The sequence below is a fragment of the Gopherus flavomarginatus genome, chromosome 2 (genome assembly GCF_025201925.1).
Source record: "Gopherus flavomarginatus isolate rGopFla2 chromosome 2, rGopFla2.mat.asm, whole genome shotgun sequence".
Classification (NCBI taxonomy): domain Eukaryota; kingdom Metazoa; phylum Chordata; order Testudines; family Testudinidae; genus Gopherus; species Gopherus flavomarginatus.
The window spans coordinates 92,601,218-92,617,710 of NC_066618.1; the positions used below are offsets into that span (position 1 = coordinate 92,601,218).

Genomic DNA, 16,493 nt, shown 5'->3' on the forward strand with positions numbered 1-16,493 from the left:
CAGTAGAGGAACAACACTATGAAGCTGTGGAGAGTTGTTTAAATTATATTAATAAATATTCTTTTGGAAAAATTTCCTATTTGTCAATAGATATTTCACCTTAAAGCCATGCTACTGATCAGATCTCCAGTATTTCAGAATTCTGATACCATGTTACCCAAGCTTCCTCATGGTTTTCCATCTCATCTTCAAGTAATATATCACATCCCACAGATTTAAAGGTTTAACAATTGAACACACATTATTTAACTAGTCTTTTTTTGTTTACATTTTTTTTTAAACCAGATTGAAACCGACTGAGTGGCTCTTCAGTAGCATTTTCATAGCGCTTCTCAACAAGGAATTTTACAAATGAGGTAAGCATTATTAACCCTATCTGCCAAACTGATTTCTGCATACCAGGCATATGCTTTTAAACTGCAAGGGTTGATAAATACATTGATTTCAATACTTTAAAGATTTCCAGGAACGGAAGTTAGTTCATTCTCACTGATGTTCAGGTATTGCATATTAAATAGTGTGTATGTTTTTATTACAAAGCAGTGTATACCTTTATCCCGACAAAATAGCTTCAAGTGAAATCTTTACTGCTTTCAATGCATCCTAACCTCAGGAATGAGACTAAACTAAATGCATTATGGTTTCTACCACAGGCAAAATTCAGAGATTTTATTTAGATTTCCTGGTACAAAATAATCTCTCCAGCACATGATTTTGCTAAATGCACTAATCCTACACTATTCTCATTTGATCAAGTTCCTCCTGCCTGATGGTACTGACCCAGACGATTCTCTCCAGACCAAGAAATACAAATTTTCTATGTTTAGATATTAAGTACTAAGGCATTGTCATAAACAGATAAGTAAGAGTTAATAGAACAGAAGTACTTCATATCTCTTTTGCCTGTAAAGGGTTAACAAGATCAGTAAGCCTGGCTGTCACCTGACCAGAGGACCAGTCAGGGGACAGGATACTGTCAAATCTTGAGGGAGGGAAGTTTGTGTGTGTGATGTTAGATTTTGGTTGTTGTTCACTCTGGGGGCTCAGAGGTACCAGACGTGCAACCAGGTTTCTCTCTAATCTCTCCAATACAGGCTCTTACAAGTTTAAAATAGTGAGTACTAGGTAGATAAAGCGAGTTAGGCTTATGTTTGTTTTCTTTATTGGCAAATGTGTATTTGGTTGGAAGGAGTTTAATTTGTACTTGAATACTTAGGCTGGGAGGGTATTCCTAGTGTCTACAGCTGAAAGACCCTGTAACATATTCCATCTTAAATTTACAAAGATAATTTTTACTATTTTTTTCTTTCTTTAATTAAAAGCTTTTCTTGTGTAAGAACCTGATTGTTTTTTTATTCTGGTGAGACTCCAGGGGACAGGGTCTGGATTCACCAGGGAATTGGTGGGGAGAAAGGAGGGAAGGGGGAGAGAGAGGCTAATTTCTCTCTGTGTTAGGATTACTGTCTCTCTCAGGGAGAATCTGGGAGGGGAAGAGAGAAGGAGGGGGGAAAAGGTGCATTTTCCTCTCTGTTTTAAGATTCAAGGAGTTTGAATCACAGTGATCTTCCAGGGTAATCCAGGGAGGGGAAGCCTGGGAGAGGCAACGGTGGGGGAAAGGGTTTACTTTCCTTGTGTTAAGATCCAGAGGGACTGGGTCTTGGGGGTCCTCGGGCAAGGTTTTTTGGGGGACCAGAGTGTACCAGGCACTAGAATTCCTGGTTGGTGGCAGCGCTACAGGTCCTAAGCTGGTAATCAAGCTTAGAGGAATTCATGCTGGTTCTCCATCTTCTGGACGCTAAGGTTCAGAGTGGGGAATTACACCATGACAGGCACACTATGTGTTCTCTTTCTGAGGCCTGAGTTGAAATTCAGCTTAGCCAGAGAAGCCTAAAATTAAACTAGTAAAACTAAATCATCTGTAAGGTGAACCAGCAGAAGAAGAAAAAAAAAAGTGCACCAATCAAGTTAGTACTATCAAGCCGTCACAAGCAAAACACAGCCAGCAGCAGTTAAAAATGTTTAAAGGTTAAAACAAAGATAGAAGTCAGGATACTATACAGAACACATTTCTACATATGAACAGCCATGCACTACCATCAGTTTAAACGAAGAACTCCCATTTTTGTCCAAGAGTTCTGCGGTGGATTGAGGGAAGCATATTACCCTATAAATATAACTGTTTTCAGATCAATACAAAACTCAGCATTGTAGTGAATATATGCAGGATCCATGCTTCAAAGCTGCCAAAATCAAACTTATGTCATCACCCAACAGTGAAGTTAGCACTTAGGCCAGCTGTCAAAAACTAGTCATTCTATTCCTCATACTACTAGCTAAAAATTAATGAAAAATATTCTAACCTCTCCCACTAAACTCCTCTCGATCCTTCAAAAAACTCTACTCCCCTGCAGAAGGATATGAACTTTCAAATTAGCTCTCCTGAACACATTTAGACTACATGTCTAATAAAATGCTCAATCTCAATATAAGAATGAAAAGTTCAAAGTTAAACAACAATGCAAATTTAGAGTCCTATTTCCCCACACAATGGTTTTGCTTAAAATATCATATGGTGTTGATGTAAAGCTTACTTTTCTGAGAATATCTTTCAGCTGCAGATGATCAGGAAGCAGTCTGCCAGAATACACCAGTCTCTGATCCTTTGTAGACTACGAGATGGGACAAAAAGAGGAATTTAGCTTTTTTCCAGCAGTACAGATTGACGGCTGGAAACATTTGTAGATAAAATCCCTTGGAAATTCCCACCACCTACTGTTAGTCTGCAAAACACATTTCAGTGGTTTTGTAATTTCAACTATGGAAAATTGCTGATAGTGCCTAACAAAAGATGGGGGGATCCAGGTGTGGGATGAGAGGGTTCTGTGTTGGACAACCTGGGTGCGGGTGGCTCAGTGGGGGATCTGGGTGTGGGGGCGCTCTGGATGCACAGAGGCTTGTTGGGAGGGGTGTTTCTAGGTGCAATAATAATGGGACTCTGCAGGAGGGTCCAGGTGAAAGTGGGTGGGGCTCAGCAGGGGGTCTGGGTGTGGGGTGGATAGAGCTCAGCAGTGGGGTCTGGGTAACTCAGTGAGGGATCCAGGTGCAGTTGGTTGGGGATTGGGGTGGCTCGTTGGATGGTGCAGGGGGAGTGAGGCTCATCGGGGGTTCTGAGTGCAGGGGGTGAGGCTCAGCAGGAGGGTCTGGATATGAGGGGGTCTGGATGCACAGGGGGTTGGGTGGATGGGGGAGCAGCTCCCTTTATAGGGATCCCTCCCCCCTGCAGCTGAGTAGCGATGGGTAGGGAGGCAGTTTGCAGAGTTTCCTACAGCCAGGGGAGAAATCCTGGGCTGGGTCTGACACGGCCCCAGACGCTGTGCAGGTGAAGAGGGAGTCCCAAACTCCCGAGCCCAGCTAGGACTAGCAGCTGAGCCTGGTGCAGGGTAGGAGCCACCAGCCAGGTCTTCCCCAGTACCACGCCCTTCCCCACAGTGATTTATCTCTCTGCCAGCTGCCCTGGGCACCCAAAACATACTGCTGGGAATGGCTGCATGACCACTCTTGTGGCTTCTCGTTGTTTCCCTGTCAGAAAGTCATTTTTCTGCATGGAAACAAAAAAATCTGCGGGGGACAAATTCTGTGCATGTGCAGAATTTCCCCAGGAGTACGAAATACATGTGTGAGACCAAGTTACACTACTACAGCACCCAATTCGATTTTGATATGGCACTATATGCAGAAAGAGACACCTTTGGTTTTACCTTTGCTGGTAGGATCAAACTGTTTTAATTGAACTCCAAAATCTTGCTATAGCCTTGGTGAAGTTCACAGTATGGTTCCATTTATAAAGGCAAAATGTAAGTAGTTTTAACAGTTTCAGGATGCCACTACATCCCTGAACAGCTTTTCTAGTTTAAATGGGCCCTGAAGCCTTATCTACAGTCAGATTAAAAAAAAAAAAAAAGGTCCCTACCTTTGCTAACTTTACTTGAAAAAGCATAAGCAACATTAAGAATCCTGGGGTAGAAAAGATAATAACTGGCAAAGTTTTTCAGCACATCTAACTCAATATAGAGCAAGTCTTGCTGACATGATGCTTGATATAAACCACACATTTAGATACAGCTAACATTTGTGCAACTGAACCTGTTATCAGTGTATATACATTGCTTAAGATTCTGCATTCCTTTTCCCCTTCTCTTAATATGTAGCTAAGTATGCAATCTCATATAAGTCACTATTCAGGACCAAAGATCTTGCTGAGATCCAGACTTCTAATGCAAAATTTTTTTTAAATCCTTTGAGACTGTCTTTGCATGTCTCAGTGCAGCAGAAGGCAATACACATTTTTTTTTGCAATCACCTTTTATAGGCTTCCCTGTAATTTAGCAAGCTGTACTCTGGATACTACACTGATACAGATTTTCCTTCTGGAATAAGTTACATCACTAAAAACATTCAAAACAACACTGGGAAAAGAATTAGAAAATGTACTGTACAGTCCTGCCCTAGATTACCCAAAAAAGTTTCCTTCCAACTCCAATTTCTGATGTCCCACATTCAATACAGTCACACTAGAAGGTCATAGCAGCATAATATAAGCTGTCTCAAAAAAAGAAAGGCAAAGTTTACGGCAGGGAATATGGGGGAGAATATTAGACAAATGCACAAAACTAGTTTTGTCCTAGCAGCCAAAAAGTGGAAACTGTACTGAAAAATAGTGACAAAACAAGTCCTAAATGCCATCTTCACATTGTAGAATCACTTTAGGTTACTACCAGAAGACAGTAAGTTATATTGCCCCACTGGTTATTGGCAAGCGTAAGCAACTTTTTCTGTATTGTAGCACACTGACTACATTCTTTCCACTTTTCATTGCTAGGACTATTTTTTTAAGAAAACATTCATAATTTGTAAGTTTTTACTCTCCATGCTTAGTGCCCTTGGCTTTGACCCATCTTATTAACATTGTTTTGAGAGGAGCTCAAAGAAAGGTGTTTGTTATGTAAGAACTTCAGTGAACATCGCATCCTATTGTTATAAAACCTCAGCTTTCAACATCACAGAAACAAGCATCACAGGATTAGAGTTAACTACTGCAAAGATAGTACAAGAGACCATATTTTTGTACTTACTACAAAATTTAAAAGTTCTTTGGAGACACAGACAAAAAATCATATCACAAGAAAAATGCCACAAAGGATTTCTGAAGAATCCAGAGGGCTTACCTCATAATATTATATTGCAAGTTTTTTGTTTGTTTTTTTAAAGTTTGTCCTAAGTATACAGTATATAGCTTGGAGGGGCTGAAATCCCTTAAAATGGATAGGAAGCCAGTACAAGTTGCTTTCTGTTTTTTTTCCTATGAGGTAGTCTCCTGCATGGTCAAATACAGGTGCCCTGCTTTGATAACTTTTTATATAAAGTTCTAATACATGAAAAATTGTTTTACATCATCTAGTTACCAACTGCCTGCTCAAAAGCTATATAATTAACAAACGATAATTCTCTGGCATAATCCTTAAACTGAGTAGATTCTTGAGAACAAAACCCCTAGAGTATTTCCTGTCTAGTAAAAATCCAGTAAATCCCCTTGCATAAACAAACATGGATATGCACTTCTAATTAACCTATGCCAGTAAGAAAACATTTACATCTTGAGAATGACATGAATATTTGCTAATCTGAAGTCTCTAGTTCAGTAATTCCTAGTGTGGTTTATAACTTTCCAGTCTTGCTTCTCCAAAAGACATGGAAATATTTTTGCTGAGTTTATTTATACACCTCTACCTCGATATAACGCTGTCCTTGGGAGCCAAAAAATCTTACCACATTATAGGTGAAACCGTGTTATATTGAACTTGCTTTGATTCACTGGAGTGCGCAGCCCCGCCCCCTCGGAGCACAGCTTTACCACGTTATATCCAAATTCGTGTTATATTGGGTGGCATTATACCGAAGTAGCAACGTACTAACAAAAGTAATATCTGGAGCACTATTACAGAGCTCAATTTCTCAACACTACTGTCTACTTTATATAAGTAACAACCTACAGCAAAACCATTTCTGCACTATATGGTCAGAGTTATTTATGGCTAAGAGTAAAGACAATTCTGAGGATAGCATCTCTACAGAATTTGGTAATGGACTAAGTTTCCTAAAGGAAATTTCTCTGTTTCTCGTCCAGCATCTCTCTTTGCTGGGTGGTAGAAATTCATGTTTCTGACACATAAGTATGGTTTCTCCCATCCCATTTTTCCACAGAAATTTAAATAAAAGTCCTTCACGTGTGACTATTAAGAAAATATGGTCATCAATCTAATTTAAGCTTTGTCCATGTGCTCATAATTCATTTACCATCACAAAAAAAAGGTTAATTCACTCAAAAACTACATTAACGTTAAGTCAAGGTTGTTAACATCCATTCCTAAATAAACACTAAAAAAAGATGCAGCCAAGTTTGGATTCTTTCATGAACCTTCAAAATAAACTTTCATACACAACATATTAATACTCAGAAATACAAAAGAATAGATGCATGCACTGTAATGGTTTGAACCTAGGATTTATCATACTAGAATCACCTTTTAAAAGCACAACTCAGTTTTTTCCCTAAAGTATTTACACCTACAAGTAAACATATCGCTTGGGGAAACTGTAATTCAAGTGACTTGTCTATAAAAACTGCACTAGTTTAAATCGGTTTAAAATGTACACACACAAATCAATTTAATCCTCACTTAAATCCATTTATCTTAATTCAGTGAATTAATGCTAAAATCTGTGTAGATTGCAATGATTTAACTGGTTTAAGAGCACTTACATTGCACTGATTTAACTAGGGCAGTTTTATAACAACACAAATTAGCACAACTGTTCTAATACAGACAATGCCCGAGTCTTCAGAATTCTGAGGTCCTTTGCATCATAACTGGGTTACTGACAATCTCCTGCTCTTAGCTTCCCATTCTGTTAACACATGAAAAAATACCCAAAGTTAAAACATGGATTAAATGATCTATTAAACTTAAGACAAGAGGCAGCACTCTTAATTGTGAATCAATGTTGGTTAGTCTCACATTTGTTATAACATTATTACAAAATAAAAGTAAATAAAAATTCTTTCAATGGCTGGTAAACCTAAGCAGAGGACAAAACATTTATCATTTGAATATGCCATAAATAAGTGCATGAATTGACTAGCAGTATAATAATGACCTACGAGGGTCATATAAAACAGCTTGAAAAGTTTATAATCAGTAAGTGATGGCAATTGATTTCTTCCTTCCATCACTAATTGAAATTTAGAAAGGAAAATGTTATGCCTATATGTAGCACTTGTGAACTGGTGCATTCTTTTGTTGGCATTTTAACAAATATTAAATTAATTTTATTTCTAAACCTTGTTTTTCAAACTTCTACAGTCACTAAAGTCCAACAAAACAGTATAAAGCATTTTTCTTTTAAGTTTTAGTAGTACAAAAATTTTAATTGAACTTGGAAAAAAAATAATTTCCAGAACTCATTAGTAAATTAAACTTTCCCAAGCCTACATATAGCTAAGATAAGTTTGCCAGTTTTACCCAACTTTTATTAGAGGGAAGGAGAGGAAAAACAGCTTCTAAAACCCAAATACTTTCCATGCCGTTTTATAGGACACCATAGATTTAAAAAAAAAAAAAAAAGAAAAAAAAAAAGACTCCTTTAATCAGTGACCATCAATCACAACCTAAAACATATGCAGTAAATCCCACACCAACTGACACTTGAACTTACTGAATTAGTTAACAGTAACTGTATATGAGGTACAATGAAATTCTCAACACAAAAAAGCAAAACTGATTACATTAGCATTCTTGCCATCCTCTTCAACCCAGCATGTAAACATGTTTAATAGGTCAGGTAAAATTAAGGCCTGGTCTACACCTAAAACTTAGGTTGACCTAGGGCTGGTCTACACTACGCGTTTAACTAAATTTAGCAGAGTTAAACCGATTTAACCCTGCACTCGTCCACACAACGAAGCCCTTTATATTGATATAAAGGCTCTTAAAACTGATTTCTGTACTCCTCCTCGACGAGGGGAGTAGCGCTGAAATCAGTATTGCCATGTCAGATTAGGGTTAGTGTGGCTACAATTTGATGGTATTGGCCTCCAGGCGGTATCCCACAGTGCACCATTGTGACAGCTGTGGAAAGCCATCTGAACTCGGATGCACTGGCCAAGCAGACAGGAAAAGTCCAGCGAACTTTTGAATTTTATTTCCTGTTCAGCCAGCGTGGAGCATTCACCAGCACAGGTGACCATGCAGAGCTCATCAGCACAGGTAACAATGCAGTCTCCTGAGAATCGGAAAAGAGCTCCAGCATGGACTGCACGGGAGGTACTGGATTTGATCACTGTATGGGGAGCGGATTCCATGCTAACAGAACTCCATTCCAAAAGACGAAATGAAAAAACATTTGAAAAAATTTTCAAGGCCATGATGCAGAGAGGCCAACCAGGGACTCAGTACAGTGTCGTATGAAAATTAAGGAGCTCAGACAAGCCTACCAGAAAACCAAAGAAGCAAATGGAAGGTCCGGAGCAGGGCCGAAAACATGCCGCTTCTACGCTGAGCTGCATGCAATTCTAGGGTGGTCTGCCACCAGTACCCCACCCCAGTCCGTGGATTCCGAGGTGGGAGTGGTAATCTCAGCCGTGGCTGAGGATTCTGCGGACGAGGAAGATGAGGAGGAGGAGGGAGGACGAGCTTGCAGAGAGCACACAGCACTCCGTTCTCCCCAACAGCCAGGAGCTTTTTCTCACCCTGACGGAATTACCATCCCAGCCCTCCCAAGACACTGTCCCACACAATGAAGCCATGGAAGGGACCTCTGTTGAGCGTACCTTTGTAAATATAAAACATGGTTTAAAAGCAAGCGTTTTTTAATGATTAATTTGCCCAGAGGGCTTGGGATGCATTCGCGGCCAGTACAGTTATTGGAAAAGTCTGTTAACATGTCTTGGGATGCAGCAGAAATCCTCCAGGGACATCTCCATGAAGCTCTCCCGGAGGTACTCCAAAAGCCTTTGCAGACGGTTTCTGGGCAGGGCAGCCTTATTCCGTCCTCCATGGTAGGACACTTGACCACGCCATGCATATAGCAAGTAATCTGGTACCATTGCATGACAAAGTCTAGCTGCGTATGGTCCCGGTGTTTGCTGGCATTCAAGCAACGTCCGTTCTTTATCTCGCTGTGTTATCCTCAGGAGAGTGATATCGTTCATGATAACATGGTTGAAATTCAGGAATTTAATTAAGGGGACAGAAATGGCCATTCCTACTGGGCTGTTTGCCTGTTGCTTAAAAGAAATACTTCCCTACAGGTAGCCAAACCGGGGGAGGGGGGGGGTGATTGGCGCTGAGCTTTTTCGCGTTTGGCTAGCAGGGATCTTCCATGATAAGGGAGGTGTTTAGCACTGATCTTCCATGATACCAGCCACACCGTGGGGGGAGGGGTAAAGCGATCATCCCAGAGAACTGGATGGGGGGGTGGTTTCTGCTGCTGCATGTTAATAGGAAAGACGCAGCACTGAACGGGCTTTGCTTGGTATTTGGGAAAGGAGGGCACTGTGTATATGAAGGCTGCAGAAGCCGAAAGACAATGGCTTACCATGGGTGCATGCAAGCTGAATTCTGCTGCCCGGACCTGCGTCTGTGAGATCTCTAACACCAGAGCCGCAGGCACTCAATATTTAGATGCAAAATGTGACCTTGTAGATAAATCACATGTGCTATGTAAGGTGAATAGTGTTGTTCACCATGAAAGAGTATAAGCACTGTTCTGTAAAATGTATCTTTTTAAATACTTCTCTTCCTTTCTTCCTTCCTTCATGCAGCTGCAAATTTTTCAAGCCTCGCTACTCCATCCCGAAGGCTCTCTCAGATAAGGTGGCGGAAAAAAAAGACGCGAGACGAAATGTTCTCGGAAATCATGGAAGTGACCCACAATGAAAGAGCTCATCTGAATGAGTGGAAGGACGTGGTATCAAATTACAGGAAAGATGCCAGTGAATGTGAGGACAGGAGGGACGCTCGAGATAAGAGGAGTGGCAGGAAGATCAGAGGAGGTATGACGCAATTGCATGATCAAACTGACATGCTCCAGCATCTGGTGGAGCGTCAGGAACAGCAGCATGATCATAGAGTGCCGCTGTATCCCCTGTGTAACCACCCTCACCATGCTCCATACCCTCCTCGCCCAGACATGTAAGAACGCGTGGGGGGGGCTCCATGCACCTGCCCACTCCACGCCCGTGGGCATCCCAAGCAAAAGGCTGTCGTTATTTTGACATTTTTTTAGTCGCCTTTTCCTTCCCTCCTATCTACCTCCCAAACCACACCCGGGCTACCTTGTCAGTTCTCTCCCTCTTTTTATAATTAAGTAATAAAGAATACATGATTTTTAAACGACAGAGACTTTATTTCCTTAAGCAAACTGTAATCGAAGCGGGAAGGTGGGCTGCTTACAGGGAATGAGTAAATCAAGGGGAAACAAACACAGCAGTCAGACTGTACCCTGGCCCACGATGAAACTCATTTTCAAAGCTTCTCTGATGTGCACCGCTTCCTGGTGTGCTCTTCTAATCACCCTGGTGTCTGGCTGCGCGTAATCAACGGCCAGGTGATTTGCCTCAGCCTCCCACCCCTCCATAAAGGTCTCCCCCTTACTCTCACAGATACTGTGGAGCACACAGCAAGCAGCAATAACAAAGGGGACATTGGTTTGGCTGAGGTCTGAGCGAGTCAGTAATGTGCACCAGCATGCCTTTAAATGGCCAAATGCACATTCTACCACCATTCTGCACTTGCTCAGCCTGTAGTTGAACAGCTCCTGACTACTGTCCAGGCTGCCTGTGTATGGCTTCATGAGCCATGGTATCAAGGGGTAGGCTGGGTCCCCCAGGATAACTACAGGCATTTCAACATCCCCAACTGTTATTTTCTGTCTGGGAGGTAATTCCCTTGCTGCAGCCATTTAAACAGAGTAGTGTTCCTGAAGACGCGAGCGTCATGAACCCTTCCTGGCTATCCCACATGGATGTTGGTGAAACGTCCCTTTTGATCCACCAGTGCTTGCAGTACCATTGAAAAGTACCCCTTGCGGTTTATGTACTGGGTGCCCTGGTGCTCCGGTGCCAAGATAGGCATATGGGTTCCATCTATCGCCCCACCACAGTTAGGGAATCCCATTGCAGCAAAGCCATCCACTATGACCTGCACATTTCCCAGAGTCACTACCTTTCGTAGCAGCAGCTTAATGATTGCTTTGGCTACTTGCATCACAGCAGCCCCCACAGTAGATTTTCTCACTCCAAATTGATTCCCGACTGACCGGTAGCTGTCTGGTGTTGCAAGCTTCCAGAGGGCTATTGCCACTCGCTTCTCAACTGCGAGGGCTGCTCTCATCTTGATATTCTGGCGTTTCAGGGCAGGGGAAAGCAAATCACAAAGTTCCATGAAAGTGCCCTTATGCATGCGAAAGTTTCGCAGCCACCGCGAATCATCCCAAACCTGCAAAACTATGCGGTCCCACCAGTCTGTGCTTGTTTCCCGGGCCCAAAATCGGCGTTCAATGGCTACAATCTGCCCCACTACCAGCAGGATCTCCAAAGCGCAAGGGCCCGTGGTTTGAGAGAATTCTGTGTCCATGTCCTCATCACTCTCGTCGTCGCACTGCCGTAGCCGCCTCCTCCCTGCCTGGTTTTGCAGGTCCTGGTTCTGCATAGACTGCACGATAATGCGCGAGGTGTTTACAACGTTCATGATTGCTGTCGTGAGCTGAGCAAGGTCCATGCTTGCCGTGCTATGGCGTTTGCACAGTTCACCCAGGAAAAAAGGCACGAAACGGTTGTCTGCTGCTTTCACGGAGGGAGGGGTGAGGCTGTACCCAGAACCACCCGCGACAATGTTTTTTGCCCCATCAGGCACTGGGATCTCAACCCAGAATTCCAAGGGCGGGGGAGACTTCGGGAACTATGGGATAGCTATGGGATACACTCAGGGGTGTAAAAAAACCATCAAAGCCCTGAGATGTAGCTAAGCCAACCTAAGCAACGGTGTAAACACTGCTAGGTTGACAGAATTCTTTGATTAATCTAGCTTCTGCATCTCGAGGCAGTGGACTTACTACAGAGACAGAAAAAGCCTTTTCATCCCTGTGATAAGGCCAGGTCTACACTTAAAAATTAGATTGACCTAGCTATGTCATTCAGGGTTGTGAAAAATTTCACACCTTGGGCACCATTGTCAGGTCAGCCTAACCCCTGATGGTGTAGATGTGGTTAGGTCGATAGAAGGATTATTCTATAAACCTAGCTATACCACCTCTCGGAGAGGTGGATTATCTACATCAACAGAAAAACCTCTTTTGTGGGTGTAGGAAGTGTCTACATTTCGGGCAGGTCTACACTATGGCAGGGATCGATAATCTGAGATCATCAATCCACCAGCAATCGATGTAGTAAAAATCCACCAAATCAACTGCAGATCACTCTCCAGTCGATCCCTGTACTCTACCTCCGACGAGAAGAGTAAGGTAAGCTGATGAGAGATTTTCTCCTGTCGACCCTCCACTGTGTATACCCTGCAGTAACTCAACCTAAGGTACATCGACTACAACTATGTTATTCACATAAGAGTGCTACGATGGCATAGCTGCTGCTGTACAGCAGACATAGCTTAAGTCTCCTGGTAACCAGAGACCCACTGAGAAAGAATTTATTACTCAACTAGAGTAAGTGTTTTTCACTAATCTGCTCAGTTCCCTGAAAAAGTAATGATGCAATGCATATATATTCTCTTATGCATTAGAGTGGTTTCCTAAAGACTGATTCAAGTCTCTGCCTATGTCAGACCAGGGGAAGAGGTGTATTCACACACCGATTCAACAAATTTTAGGAAAGTGTTTTCTATTGATGAAAACCTTGTAACCAACTGAAGATGTGTGTTCATTTCCTTTAAATGGACATGTTCCTTTCATACATAATATAATTAACAGATAAATTCACAAGTTTTGCCCTCAGGGTATTTACTACTCCAGCAGATGTCAGTGTAGTTTTATCAGTTACAATATAATCATGTTGTAAGCTAGATAAAAAATGATCTGCATGCCTGACAAAGCATACAAAACAGTTCTCTATTCCTTCCAAACTTTAATTCCTTCTTAAAAAGTATGGACCCCCTTTTTAAACATGAAACTACAACAATTTTACCACTAAAGCAAAATCCTATAACTGCACTTTTTGAAGGAGACTGATAAAGCAGCTGACCATTTTATTACACTCCCTGTATGCTAGCCATTTGCAATACAAACTCATCCTTTGTTCTATTCTTTTCCCAGTATTACAGTAGCATCAAGATGCTCCAATCAACCCTAGGGTCCCACTGTGCCGGTGCTATATAAAGATCAAATAAAATTGTCCATGCCTCAGACAACTTAATCTATATAAGTTTCATAGATCCACAGAGTTTAAGGCCAGAAGGGACCATCAGTTCATCTAGCCTGACCTCATATATATAAACAGGCCTTAAATTTCACCCAGTACTGAATCCTTTAACCTGTGTTCGCTAAAGCATCCAGTCTTGATCCGAAATCATCAAGACATGGAGAATCTACCATTTCCCTGTGTAGTTTGTTCACATATTTAATCATCCTCACTTAAAAAATGTATGTCTTATTTCTAACTTGAATTTGTCTGGTTTTTCTTATGCTTTTCTCTGCTAGATAAAAGAGCCCTTCAGTACCCTGCACTTTTTCCCCAGGAAAATACTTGTATAGCATAATCAATTCACCACCTCTCAATGTGCCTAAGGCCATGGCTACACTGGCGCTTTACAGCGCTGCAACTTTCGTGCTCAGGGGTGTGAAAAAAACACCGCCCGAGCGCTGCAAGATACAGCGCTGTAAAGCCTCAGTGTAAACAGTGCTGCAGCACTGGAAGCGCGGCTCCCAGTGCTGCAAGCTACACCCGTAGAGGATGTGGAGTACGTGCAGCGCTGGGAGAGCTCTCTCCCAGCGCTGGCGCTGCGACCACACTCGAAACTTCAAAGCACTGCCGCGTCAGCGCTTTGAAGTGCAAGTGTAGCCATACCCTAAGAACCAAATACACTACTTTCTGCACATTTTAAATGGCAATTGAATAGCAAACAAGAATTATTCTGGATGTATTAAGAATGCACTTACTATACTTGAACCATCAATTTTTGTTTTTTACCTTAGCCCCATGGGTACTACAATTCTTTTAATGTGCAAATTTGGAATCTAACAAAGTTCCAAGTTCTTTCAATTTGCAAGTCACAAAATTTCTTCAGAAGACAACAATAAATAATTTTTAGTGTTAGTAAAAATGGAAAGCATTATATCAGGACAACCATCATCCACTTTTGTCCCAAAAGTATTTGCAAGAACTGAGAACACAACAATGGCCTTCAGTGTTAGGAGGAACTAGTTTCTAAACCAAGGTTTGAGGAGAGGGGGAAGAGAAGTTTGGCCTTTATGCTCTAAGCATTATCTTCACATTGTTTACACATTCCTGCAGCCCATCCCTTCCAAAAGTATATTATATGGTTTGTGAAACTTAGCAATGACCCTCCCCCCAACCTCCCCCCCCAAAAAAAACTCAGAGGCCTTCCATTTACAGAAATTTAGCCAAAAACATCTACTGCTCGTTAGCCTAGAGAAGCCCAATTTTATTTACTTAGCACATTAGCAAACTATTAATACACAATATTTATTAGAACAATTACACCCTTCAAGCCAAATGTACTGTGTCCCACTTAGATCATGCAAAAGGAAAAAGGTACTGATTATGTTTTGGGGAAACAGGAAGCATAAAGGACAACTACAGACCTTACCTGGCTTGCCAATTCTTCAGGGCAGGGATTTTTTTGTACATGTACCACACCAAGGATGGGGAGAGGGATAACTCAGTGGTTTGAGCATTGGCCTGCTAAACCCAGGGTTGTGAGTTCAGCCCTGGAGGGGACCATTTGGGGATTGGTCCTGTTTTGACAAGGGGCTTGGACTAGATAATCTCCTGAGATCCCTTCCAACCTTAATAATCTATGAATGGGGCCCTGATCAGAGCCCCTAGAAGTCACTGCAATCCCCATAGTACCCGGGCAAGCAATATGGCCCCAGGCAGAGACGTACCGGCTTGCTGGGGTAGACACTGGAAAGGTGAGTTTTCAGCTTGCCCACGGTCCAGTCCAGGAAGCAGTTGATGGTCTGGTCGGTGTATTTCTGGTTGGGCGCTTTGATGATGAGGGTCACTGGGTGACCCACCAGGCTTTGGTCCATGCTGCTAGCACGGGCTCGCTCTCCCCGCGAGGAGCCAAGCCGCTGACGCTCGACGGCAGGGGCGCGAGGATCAGTGTCCAGGGGCAGGTTTCACAAGGGGGCTTCGGGCGCCCATCCCCGCGGTCTCGGTGGGAGCCGCCCCTACAGTACAGGGAGGGGAGAAGTAGGCGGGACCCCGCCGAGCCACGCCAGGGCAGTGTCCGCCTGGGGGGGGGGGAGAGGGGCGAGTTAGGGGCGTCACACACCGACCCCCCCACGCAACAAGAGCCGCGACCCCCTTCCCGGGCTCCCCCCGGGGGCCGGTAACCAGGGCAGGGGCGGAGCCCAGCGCTCGGGCGAGGCCTGGTCACGCCCCGCTACCCCCGGGCCCGGCCTGCGTCCCCCTCCCCGCAAACAGCAGCGGCGGCCGCAGCAGACAGGCCCCGACCCGCCCGTACCGAGCCCGGCCGCGCGCTCCCGAGAGCCCGGCGGCGGCTCAGCCTGTCCCGGAGCGGTTCCGCCGGCGTAAAATGGAGACCGGAAGTGGTTCGCCTTCCTCCGCTGCGGCTCCCCGTGCGCGGCGCCAGGGGGCGCTGGGAGGGGCGGCGAACTGAGCATGCGCACTCTCCCTCCCCCAGCTAGCAGACAGCCTGCAATCGCCCAGCCCTGGGCTTGCTCTTGGCCAAGCCCCTCTCAGGAAATCCAGTTGGGCCCCACCAGCCCTGCTGGGGCCAGGGAAACTGAGGGTATGTCTACATCTACAATTTTGCAGCCTGGTTGTTACAGCTGTATTAGTACAGCTGTATAGGGCCAGCGCTGCAGAGTGGCCACACTTACAGCAACCAGCGCTGCAAGTGGTGTTAGATGTGGCCACACTGCAGCGCTGTTGGGCGGTTCAAGGGGGGTTCGGGGAACGCGAGAGCAAACTGGGGAAGGAGACCAGCTTCCCCGCGGTTTGCTCTCACGTTCCCCGAACCCCCCTGCAAACCGCAGGGAAGGAGACCTGCTTGCTCGGGGGTTCGGGGAACGCGAGAGCAAACCGGGAAAGGAGACCTGCTTCCCTGCGGTTTGCTCTCGCGTTCCCCGAACCACCCTGCAAACCGCAGGGAAGGAGACCTGCTTGCTCGGGGGTTCGGGGAACGCGAGAGCAAACCGGGGAAGGAGACCTGCTT

The 16,493-nt window shown here is 43.9% G+C and overlaps 1 protein-coding gene across 3 annotated transcripts in view; it reads right to left on the reverse strand.

The window, feature by feature from the left end:
- Nucleotides 1–15,488, reverse strand: part of HERPUD2 (HERPUD family member 2) — a 32,717-nt gene extending 17,229 nt beyond the window's left edge. Inside the window, exons 1-2 of one of the 3 annotated variants that reach the window (XM_050938032.1) lie at nt 15,196–15,486; nt 2,592–2,669 (exon numbers count right to left, since the gene is read on the reverse strand). In XM_050938032.1, the coding sequence (XP_050793989.1) occupies nt 2,592–2,669; nt 15,196–15,342 (225 nt within the window). In that variant the 5' untranslated portion in view covers nt 15,343–15,486. Of the gene's footprint in view, nt 1–2,591; nt 2,670–15,195 lie in introns of all 3 variants that reach the window. The other 2 variants (XM_050938034.1, XM_050938033.1) reach the window with 2 other exon arrangements.
- Between the last annotated feature and the right edge of the window lie 1,005 nt (nt 15,489–16,493).